Below are 12,354 nucleotides of genomic sequence, written 5' to 3'. Positions count from 1 at the left end.
GGATAGATAGACAGATATATAAATAGATACATACTGCATTCTGATTGATAGATAGATAGATAAATAGATAGATAGATAGATAGATAGATAGATAGATAGATAGATAGATAGATAGATAGATAGATAGATAGATAGATAGTGCATTCAGATAGATCAGACAGACAGATAGATACTGCATTCTGATAGATGATGTGTGAATGGATAGATAGACAGACAGACAGATATATATATATATATACATATACTGCATTTTCATAGATAGATACATATATACTGCATTTAGATGATAGATAGATAGATAGATAGATAGATAGATAGATAGATAGATAGATAGATAGATAGATAGATAGATAGATAGATAGATAGATAGATAGATAGATAGATAGATAGATAGATAGATAGATAGATAGATAGATAGTTGTATAGATGGATAGATAGTTGTATAGATGGATAGATAGTTGTATAGATAGTTGTATAGATAGATAGATAGATAGATAGATAGATAGATAGATAGATAGATAGATAGATAGATAGATAGATAGATAGATAGATAGATAGATATTGCATTCTGATTGATGGATGTATGTATGTATGAATGGATAGATAGATATATAAGTAGATACATATATACTGCATTCTGATAGATAGATAGATAGATAGATAGATAGATAGATAGATAGATAGATAGATAGATAGATAGATAGATAGATAGATAGACAGACAGATAGACAGACAGATAGATAGACAGATAGATAGACAGACCGACAGACAGAGAGAGAGAGAGACAGACAGATGGTTAAAAAGACAGACAGGTGGGCAACTATTTAGATGAAGCACATGTCCAGTAGATGGCAATATTTAACAATGTTGAAACCTTTTTAATCCATTTGGATTTTTTTACATACTTTTAATACCCCTTTGTTATTTTTTATATATTGTTAATATTAATTATTATCATTTGCACAAAATTATACAGATATTAATCTTGTTTGGTGGGTTGTTCCAACAAGCTACAAAATCTTTTGTAAAAACCTGAAGTCAGTCATATTTATTTTAATTTCCTTTGGGACTCATGATATTTAAGACCCTCATATAAAAATTCATTCTCTCTCAAAGCCAATTAACCCACATTAGTCAAAAATGTTCATATTTTAATCGAAATCAACTTTACATTGCAACAGTGGGTTATTAAACAAACTAAATATTACAGCCAAACCATTTAGTTTCAACTAGCACGTTAGGTAAACATCTGCATTTATCAGATTTGGATAAGCAGATTGAATCCTTCTGTCTTTGTATCGGTTATGATGACACATTGCAGTGATACGACAGAGACCTAAAGAGTACTGAATAAATTATAATTCAATCTGAGCCAGACAGAATCCCTATGGACGGCAAAGCTCAAGTTTTTTCTCCTTTGTAAAAGCCTGTCCCATTTTTCATTCATTCTTACAGCCTCAATAAAAGTGGCTGACAGACAGACATTCAGCGTTCATTATCTAAACACTTTACAAGTCTAATTCAGGGAACAAAAGAAAATAGCATTAGCTGGCTGAGATGAATAGCGTCATGTCACTTGAGGGTTGAATGGCATCCATTTATAACAAGACACCACTAATTCAAAGCTATCAACAGTTTTACAACCTATTATTTCTGTCATATTTCTAAGTGAAACAAAGCAACAGGATTTTAACCACAAGGATTAACAGGATTATAAATGCAGAAACCCATCTAAAGTCATTTTTGTGATTGACTGTTTTCTACATAAAATCATCTCATATAATGTAAACAATGTTTTGTGAAAATATTACCTTGATACACTGCAAAAAAATTATTTTCAAGAATAATGTTTCTTGGTGTTTTTGTCTTGTTTTCAGTAAAAACATCCAAAAATTCTTAAATTAAGATGCTTTTTCTTGATGAGCAAAACTACCCAAGAAAACAAGTCCAGTTCCAGACCAAAAATATCAAATTCAAGTGATTTTGTGCATAAAACAAGCAAAAAAAATCTGCCAATGGGGTAAGCCAATTTTTCTCGAATTTAGTGTTTAAGAAAAATGTTCAAGATTTTTTGCTTACCCCATTGGCAATTTTTTTTGCTTGTTTTATGCACAAAATCACTTAAATCTGACATTTTTTGGTCTAAAAACTAGACTTATTTTCTTGGGTCGTTTTCATCTTAATTTAAGAATTTTTAGACACCTCCACTGAAAACAAGACAAAAATACCAATAATTTTTTCTTCTTGAAATTCATTTTTTTACAGTGTACCTTTAATATTGACTAAGTAAGGTCATGTCAAAGATTAAAATAAAACTTTGATGCTCCTACGAGACTCTAACCTGGTTTTACCAGACATGGCCACAAATGGTTTTAGGGTAAACATTAAATAAAGATAAGAGGGATTTATGATGTAATCAGAGTAAGAAAGTACATTTTGGTAATAAATTAAAAACAAGCATTAATTGTCAAAATACACAAATATATATTCTTAGCAATGAAAATATCAGTTTTTTTATTTGTACATTGTGCTGTGCTTATACAGAATTTTTTTAAGTCCATCCTGAGAATCTTACACTTCAGCAAATAAACCTACATGTATACACACTGTCTGACCAATGGTAAGTGTACTTAAAGATACATTACTACAGGACATGAAACTGGTAGTTTTGTACAATTTCATTTGGCCGCCGTAAGTCAGTCAACACAAAAATGTAATTTTGTTAACCTGATGTTTACAGAATATACTGTATGTTAAAGGTAGCATGTGTGTAAAGTCTCTTGTAAAAATATCCCAGATTGTCTTGTTTTATAGGTGTATATATTGTAATATTTCTCTTGATACTGACCAAGCAAAAAAAAACAAACTTAAGACACATTTGTTGACAAGTCAAATGAGGTTAGAATTACTACATAAATAAAGATAATCACCAAAATGGGTTGCATAAAAATTCCCATAGGGATATAAATATATGTATATATTATTAATATAAAAATATATATACACAATAAAATAGTTCTTTACAACATTTACATTGAGAAGTAAAGTTTAATGTATCCATTGGTCCCATTCTCAAAGTGTCAGCTATTGAACACTCCCAAATAAACACAACCAAAGAGAAAGAAAAGGTAACAAGCGGTCAGTAAACCTGAGACTTGAAAAACCATGACTTACATCATCACTGCAACTTTCATCTTCAGAGATCCTTTTGGTCAAAGATGATATGGGTGGCAAAATAGATGCCAATGGCACCGAAAATGGCAGATGACGCGATATACGCAGTGACGGACTCTGTGAATTGGACGATCATGCCCATGAAGAAGGTAGGGAAGACCTGAGAGAGAAGAAAGGTGCTATCCAAAATGGCGAAGTCAAGTCCCACCCCACGCTTTTCAAAATCCTCCGACTCCAAAGTGACTGATGCACCGTTCTGCAGAGGTTGATAATATGTTTGTCCGTCGCTGTAATGAGCATGCCCGTTAGAAATGCCGCTCTTGTGGGTGAGATCTCCAGAGTCAGTGTCTAAAGTCAAACACACAGAATCCCTTGTGAGCGCAAATCCGGTTTTGGGCAGTTTTTTGGTTTGGGTGCTTTGCATGTACACCTGTGGAATGGAAGCGATGAAAAACCAGTAAGTTTTATAGTAAGATACATAGAGTATATAAAATATATTAAAATGCCAACCTCTTTGTCTTTGTGGTAGTGGCATGTAAGTGTGTAAGGCAGCGTCTGCAGTGTTGCGTATGCAAAGCCAGTGAGGGCGGACATAGCCGTGACCAACAGCACGCTTTTGGACAGGCAGATGACCAAAGCGGATACGGTGAAGCACACCATGCTGCTCAGGTAGACGGTCCTGGACCCGAAGAGATGTACCAGCTTGCTCATGACCAGCGAGAAGAAAGTTGAGGTAGCGCACTGCAGAAACAATCCGAGGCTGCCCATTCGTATGCCTGTGGAGATTAATTAAAATCCTTGTAGTGTTTCTTGCCAAAAACATGAGCTAATGCCTTTGTATTTAACATTAATAGTAAAAAAGTCACTAATGGGTTTTTTGAAAGATGAGGTCATTGCTTTTAATAAAAAAAAGGCTCCATGTGTTTTGGCTTTCTAATTCAAATGGTTGACTTTTCACACAGTAGGAATTCAGGATGTAAACACAGACAGCCAGGACTCTCGCTCCGAACAAATATCTCCAAACAAATGTTTTTTTCACGGTGAAGTTGCATGGTTTGCTTAAGCTATTTGTAAACTGTGCTGCTGACAGCCATCGCTTGTTTGCATCCTGAACTTGATGAGCCGATCTGTCAAATGTTCAGGTAAAGGAGGTTTCTGCTTGTGTCAAAGCTCAGCAGGTGAGGTCTGTTGTTGACTAGCTAAGAATGTGATAGATGTGTGTTTATAAACACTGCTGGAAGATGAACTACAACAATGGAAGGAGATGGAGGCGACTGCAAGTTCACCGTCAGTTCATTACTGTACGTGTGCTTTAAAATGTACTCTTATACACCTGGACATGCGGCTTAGATAGACATACAAATACTTTAGCTAGATGATAACTATATTAGTGCTGCCTCACGACTAGTCGCGACCAATCGTTTGTAGAATAAAATGTATAATTTTAAGAAACAAATATATTTATATAATAAATATTTATATATATTATAGATTATATATAAATATAAACATGTATATACACATGCAAATGTTTCTTAATTATATACATGCATGTGTGTGTGTGTTTATGTATATTAAGTACATAATTATTATACACAGTACACCCAGATTTATTATATAAACAAAAACTTTTATTCTGCAAACGATTAGTCGCGACCAACCGTGAGTTAACACTAAACTATATAGATGATATGGATATAAATTGTATGGATGTAATCTATACCCTTTTTCCTTCCTTCCGTGTTCATTTCTTTGTAAAGTGTTTATTGAATGTTTCTATGCTTTGGCAATGTAAAGATCATTTTTATCTTGCCAATAAAGACATTTTGAATCTTTATAACTGCACTGCATTATACTCTTTCTTTCTTTCTTTCTTTCTTTCTTTCTTTCTTTCTTTCTTTCTTTCTTTCTTTCTTTCTTTCTTTCTTTCTTTCTTTCTTTCTTTCTTTCTTTCTTTCCTTCATTCCATTCTTTTTTCCAACCTTACGTCCTTCATTCCATCATTCCTTTTTTCCTCTTGTCTTGTCTTTCTTTCTTCCTTTTTTCTCAAGATGCGTTCCTTTATTCCTTCTTCCTTTTTTCATTCCATCTTCTTTTCTTTTTTCTAACCTTACGTCCTAAATTCCATCATTCCTTTGTTTCTCTTGTCTTTCTTTCTTCCTTTTTTTCCAACCTTCGTTCCTTTTTCGTTCCTTCCTTCATTCTATCTCTTTTTTCTAACCTTACGTCCTTCATTCCATCATTTGTTTACTCTTTTCTTGTTCTACTTTCTTCCTCTTTCTTTTCTTTTAACCTTCGTTCCTTCTTTTCTTTTTCCTTCTGTCTTCCTTCTTTCAATTATTTTTTTATTTTCTTCCAACCTTACGTCCTTCATTCCCCCATTCCTTTTTTCGTCGAGTCTTTCTTCATTTTTTTTCTCAACCTTCGTTCATTTATTACTTCTTCCTTTTTTTATTCCAACTTTCTTTTCTTTTTTCTCACCCTACGTCCTTTATTCCATCATTCCTTTGTTTCTCTTGTCTTTCTTTCTTCCTTTTTCCAACCTTCATTCCTTTTTTCCATCTTCCTTACTTCATTCTATCTCTTTTCTTGTTTCTAACCTTACGTCCTTCATTCCATCATTTGTTTACTCTTTTCTTGTTCTGCTTTATTGCTTTTTTCTTTTCTTTCAACCTTCGTTCCTTCTTTTCTTTTTCCTTTAGTCTTCCTTCGTTCAATTATTTTTTTTCTTTTCTTCCAACCTTACGTCCTTTATTCCCCTATTCCTTTTTCGTCTTGTCTTTCTTTCTTCCTTTTTTCTCAACCCTCGTTCCTATTTCCCTTCTTCATTCTATTTTTCTTTAATTTTTTCTAACCATACTTCCTTCATTCCATCATTCCTCCTTTTTTTCGAACACATAACATCCTTCATTCCACTATTCCTTTTTCCCCTTTTCTTGTTCTACGTTCTTCCTTTTTTCTTTTCTTCCAACCTTCTTTTCTTTATCCTTCTATCTTCCTTCTTTTGATTCTCTTTTTTCTTTTCTTTTCTTCCAACCTTAAGTCCTTTATTCCATTTACTTTTCTATTCTTCCAACCTTCCTTCCTTCCTTCTTTTCCTTACTTTCTTATTTTTTCTTTTCTTTCAACCTTACGTCCTTCATTCACCCATTACTTTTTTCCTCTTGTCTTGTCTTTTGTTTCTTCCTTTTCTTCTCAACCTTCGTTCCTTTTTTCCTTCTTTTTTCCTTCATTCCATTTTCTTCTATTTTCTCTAACTTTACGTCCTTCATTCCTTTTTTTCTAACACATTACATCCTTCATTCTTCAACATTGCATCCTTCATTCCACTATTCTATTTTTCTCTTTTCTTGGTCTACTTCCTTCCTTTTTTCTTTTCTTCTTCCTTCCATCTTCCTTCTTTTAATTCTCTTTTTTCTTTTCTTCCAACCATAAGTCCTTTATTCCATTTACTTTTCTATTCTTCCAACCTTCCTTCCTTCCTTCTTTTCTTTTTCCTTCCTTCCTTATTTTTTCTTTTCTTCCAACCTTACGTCCTTCATTCCCCCATTCCTTTTTTTGTCTTGTCTTGTCTTTCTTTCTTCCTTTTTTTCCTCAACCTTTGTTCCTTTTTTTCCTTCTTCCTTCCTTCATTCCATCTTTCTTTTATTTTTTCTAACCTTACGTCCTTCATTCCATCATTCCTTCTTTTTTCTTCAACATTACATCCTTCATTCTACTATTCCTTTTTCCTCTTTTCTTTTTCTACTTTCTTCTTTTTTCTTTTTTCTAAACTTCTTTCTTCCTTCTTTTAATTCTTTGTTTTTCTTTTTTTCCAAAAAGTCATTTATTCCATTTACTTTTCTATTCTTCCAATCTTCCTTCTTTTCTTTTTCCTTCCTTCCTTATTTTTTATTTTATTTTTCCAACCTTACATCCTTCATTCCATCATTCATTCTTTTTCTCTTGTCTTTCTATCTTTTTTCTTTTCTTCCAACCTTCCTTCCTTCTTTTCTTTTACCTTCTTCGTTCCTTTGTTCTTCTCCTTCATCCTTCATTCCATGATTCCTTCTTTTTCATATTTCTTTTTTCAAACCTTCCTTTCTCTTTCCTTCTTTCTTCATTCCTTTTTCTTTTCTTCAAACCTTAAATCCTCAATTTCACATTCCTTCTTTTACTTTTCTTTTTTCTTTTTTCTTTTCCTCAAACCTTCATCCTTCTTTTCCTTCTTCCTTCCTTCTTTTCTTTTCTTCCAACCTTATGTCCTTCACTTCATCATTCCTTCTTTTCCTTTTGTTTTGTTTTGTCTTGTCTTCTTTCTTTCTTTCTTTCTTTCTTTCTTTCTTACTTTCTTTCTTTCGTTATTTATTTTAAACTTATAATAGAGACAAAACATATTAAAGGAATATTCAATTTTCTTAAAATTTTCCCTCTTTTACAAAACCTAACAACTAAAATAACAGACAATAAAAAAGATACGCAACCCAACCATTGATTATTGCCACAAATTGTACAGTATAAGAAAGAGTTCCAGATTTTACCAAAAGTACAGTATGAGGTGAGTTTGTTGATCCATTGGGTGAGTGGCAAGATTTTGCAGTTCACTAATTTCCAGTTCTTTTTTCCTTACTTTCATTTCATTTCTTTTTTCTACCTTCTTTCATTGCTTCTACCTTTCTCTTTTTCATTCTTTTCTTCCTTCCTCTTTCTTTCTTTTTCTCTCTCTACAGCATTATGTGCGCCTCCAGACAAACCCAACAATTCATGTGCAAACATTAAGAAACAGATTTCCCCTAAATGTGAACATTATCAAAACATTAACAAAATCGCCTCGGAGTACAATGCATAATGCATGAGTTAAAAAGTCATCTGCAGTGTTTACAACTCTGTGTTTAATCATTAATCCATTGCGGTATCAGCTCATGCTGTACCCTTTTGCCTGTTTACACCAACTTAAACCAACTCACCTTCATCATAGCGCTGCCTGAGATCGGTGCCAGGAGCGGCACTGGGAACCCCCTCGTAGAGTCCCTCACCAATGAAATCTGTGTAGAAAAGCATGAAGGACATGACGCCCATCCAGCTGCAGAGCTGAGCCAAGCACAGCTGTCGCATGACACGCGGCACATGGCAGTAGCTGCTGTAAATGGCCGGCGTCATGGACCAGCAAGTTCTCAAAAGGCACATCAGCGGTCCGGACTTAAACGACCGCAGCTTACACTGAAACAGGTAGCAGCACGAACGCGGAAAACATCGTCCCAACTCCAACGGGCCTGGTTCCAGAGTGGACGTCCCGCAATGTTCCTCGGAAATCTTCATGGTGACCAGTACGCTGACCACAAAAATGAGGATGAGGACGGAGAACAAACACTCCGCTTGTCCACCCAGGTAAAAGGAGAGAAGGCCTCCGCTCCAATCTAGCGCGGGTAACAGATATCCCACGCAGCCACCCAGACTAACCATAAAGGAGAACATGGCGAAAGCCTGTCCACAGTCGTCCCGTTCACGGTACAGGTCTGAAAGCAGCGCCTCAAGGGGAGTAAAGCACACCTGCCCGCAGAAGTCCAATAGACCAACACCGAGGATGAGCAGGCCCACCTGGAGAGCCTGGTTACGGCGGGTACTGCCCCAACTGAGGTGGGCGGCCAACACATCAGCGTGTGGGATAATAAGCAGAGCGAGGAGAACTCCCAATGACAGCAGCCAGATGAAGGGCCGTCTGCGGCCATAACTGCTGTTGCAATGATCGCTGGCTGAGCCAATCAGAGGGATGAAGAGAAGACCCAGGACAGGTCCAATACCTATAGAAAAACAGTGTGATTAAAGTTTAATGAATTTTTAATGACACATAATGAAAGAATAAAAGCTTGTTCCATCCTATCTAAAATCGTTTAGCTTTATCTTCTACTGAAAGCTTGCTGGAATGCCACATGTGGTTTAAGGTGACCGATATTTGGCTCGGCTCCCTCCTCTCAACGGCTTTTCTAATTAAAGCGGATGACTCAGTCCACTGGTTGGGTGCTGATTCCCATTTTGATTCATGTCTTGATCTTTGAGAGCTATTTTTATTCAAGTAGGTGCTAGAATGATGACCTGAACATGCTCAAAATGCACTGAAAAGTTCACCGTCTATTTACAGTACTCACTGTACACTGAACGTAATGTTAGTCATTTTATAAATGCTACAGTAACATTATTGGTTGACTGTATGTACTGTATGTTATAGTATAAATGTAAATGGATAGATTGAAAGTCGCTTCTCTTAAATAAGTTTGCCAAATGCATAAATGTAATGTTCCCAAATGTGACCCTGTTTGTGAAATCCAAATTAGTTCCATATTCTAATAATGGGATTAAGAGCATTAAAGTTTAATTTCACTTTATTTTTTGGCCTTATACTCGGTCAATATTAAAGATTGTAAGGTTATATTTTCAGAGAATGTTCTTTACATTATATAAGATGATTTTATATCGAAAACAGTAAATCACAAACAAATGACTTTAGCTGGGTTTTCACATTCAGGATCACAAATTATATCCAATAAAAAAATATTACATTAACAGTAAATTATTATTTACTGATGAAAAGCATTAGTCCCTCATTTGAAATCGTAAATGACTTAAATTAGCTTTTTTGTTTAGATTTTTCTTTTGATTTTGTCTGTTGTTTTTATTATTTACATTAGCCAGTTTTGTATGTGTTTATGTGTATTTTATGTTTATATATTATATATTTACGTTTGTTTATATATATATATATATATATATATATATATATATATATATATATATTAGGGCAGTCAAAATTAACGCGTTAAAAACGCGTTAACGCAAATTCATTTTAACGCCACTAATTTTATTAACGGAGATTAACGCAACGCGCAATTTCTGTTTGACCCTTGGTCCAGCCCATAGTTGAATGAACAGAGACGCAGACAAATGTGACTCTCTCTAAATTAGTAAAAGGTTTTCATAGAAATAAGAACATTAACCAAATCGTCTACCAAATCCAATGCTCTAAATGCTCGTTGGACATCTGATATGATCGTTATTTATACGTCTGAGAGGTGTAACGTTACCGTCCTCCTAATGCTTAATCTAATACAAAAATGCGTCTCAATTCATTTTGGTTTCGCTTTTATGCATGACTTAGAAAATAGACTGCAGGACTTGCTTGATGTTAAAAGAGTCATTAAGAGAGATAAAGTTCGGTACCTGATTAATGTTAAAGAGTTATTAAGAGCGACAAGACTCAAAAGCGATCCCCTCACGCTGACTGACTGATATCTGAAGCGCGTGCACACAGACGCGCGAGTGCGCGACCCGAATATATAGACATCTACACAAAATTACAGTTTTACAAATATCTGTTTTGATAAGAATTCACGCAGGTAGGCTCTATAATCTGTTATGTTTTAAGTAAATGTTTGGTTAACTGTTGGGTAAAACTATCTGATGTGTAACATTATATTAGATCACTTAGATTTTAAGCAGTCTGTCTCAATGTCAATCAAACAAAAGGACAAAAAGTTGAACATACATTGATGATGTTTTTGCTTTGTGTGTGCTAAATCTATTAGTTTTACCAGTGATTTTAAGGTATTGATGTGGTAATATAATGTATGGATGTGGAAATGTTTGTGGTAATTTGACTCTTTCAACTTCAAACATGTGTAGTTCTGTCATATTTTGTTATATTTCAACAAATCATGCATTGTTCTATGTTTTAATAGAGAATGTCAAAATATGAACAACTATTTTTTTAAAATTTGCTAATTCCGACTCAACTTGCCAGCACAGGTCACAAATGATACAGAAGCAAACAAAAATGGAGAAAGAAAAATCTTCTGAAAGGAAAATTCATATACAAAACAATGGCTGGTGATTCTGTTAAAATGTAAACAGGCTGTTGTTAACATACATCTGCATAAAGCATCTATATATGTATATATGATTAGAATATTAAAAACCTGAAAAGTGTTAAATTAGGGTAAATTTAGAATGGATAAAAATGTGCGATTAATTTGCGATTAATCGCAGTTAACTCATGAAATCATGCGATTAATCTAGATAAATTTTTTTAATCTATTGACAGCCCTAATATATATATATATATATATATATATATATATAGGCATCATCAGTGTTTAGTGTGACCGCTCTTGACACTAAACACATCTTGAGCGTTTTTGAGCACAATGAAGTAAAAATACATTAGGATTACATTTTATTTAGGTTTAAGAGATCCTGTTAGTTTACCCTAAAAACTTGACACATCAGTTTACATTTTATACAGTTTTTAATGCAATATGCACATTTCCTGTATTTTCTGGTATTCTAATAAAGAGACTGAGAAATAATTATACATGATCACTATAACATTGCAAAAACAACAAATCTAAGACTTTTTCACAGTACTGTATGTATGTATATATACACTCACCTAAAGGATTATTAGGAACACCTGTTCAATTTTTCATTAATGCAATGGTGTAATGGTGTGGGGGATGTTTTCTTTGCACACTTTAGGCCCCTTAGTGCCAATTGGGCATCGTTTAAATGCCACGGCCTACCTGAGCATTGTTTCTGATCATGTCCATCCCTTTATGACCACCATGTACCCATCCTCTGATGGCTACTTCCAGCAGGATAATGCACAATGTTACAAATGCTCGAATCATTTCAAATTGGTTTCTTGAACATGACAATGAGTTCACTGTACTAAAATGGCCCCTACAGTCACCAAATATCAACTCAATAGAGCATCTTTGGGATGTGGTGGAACGGGAGCTTCGTGCCCTGGATGTGCATCCCACAAATCTCTATCAACTGCAAGATGCGATCCTATCAATATGGGTCAACATTTCTAAAGAATGCTTTCAGCACCTTGTTGAATCAATGCCATGTAGAATTAAGGCAGTTCTGAAGGCGAAAGGGGGTCAAACACAGTATTAGTATGGTGTTCCTATTAATCCTTTAGGTGTGTGTGTGTGTGTGTGTGTGTGTGTGTGTGTGTGTGTATATACAAACAAACACCATTACATAAGAAAATCAGATGTAGTGAGACCAATCTGTGAAGCCAATCAGTATTTTGTGTTCTCTATGTTTATGGTGTTTATTTATATTTTATCCCCTATTTGGACTTCTTTGTAAACTAATAAGATTTGTATCTTGAGCATTATTTGTTTTTTTGTATGGTTC

The 12,354-nt window shown here is 34.4% G+C and overlaps 1 protein-coding gene across 1 annotated transcript in view; it reads right to left on the bottom strand.

Moving 5' to 3' along the window:
* Positions 1-2,483: 2,483 nt before the first annotated feature.
* The window catches only part of LOC129433223 (solute carrier family 45 member 3), a 34,188-nt gene continuing 24,317 nt past the window's right edge, over positions 2,484-12,354 (bottom strand). Inside the window, exons 3-5 of the mRNA XM_055191750.2 lie at positions 8,121-8,954; positions 3,685-3,950; positions 2,484-3,604 (exon numbers count right to left, since the gene is read on the bottom strand). Coding sequence (XP_055047725.2) covers positions 3,197-3,604; positions 3,685-3,950; positions 8,121-8,954 — 1,508 coding nt within the window. The 3' untranslated portion in view covers positions 2,484-3,196. The remainder of the gene's footprint in view (positions 3,605-3,684; positions 3,951-8,120; positions 8,955-12,354) is intronic.

Source organism: Misgurnus anguillicaudatus, chromosome 6 (assembly GCF_027580225.2).
Source record: "Misgurnus anguillicaudatus chromosome 6, ASM2758022v2, whole genome shotgun sequence".
NCBI classification, from domain to species: domain Eukaryota; kingdom Metazoa; phylum Chordata; class Actinopteri; order Cypriniformes; family Cobitidae; genus Misgurnus; species Misgurnus anguillicaudatus.
The sequence above is the reverse complement of the archived record's forward strand: the minus strand, read 5'-3'. Positions and strand labels throughout refer to the sequence as shown.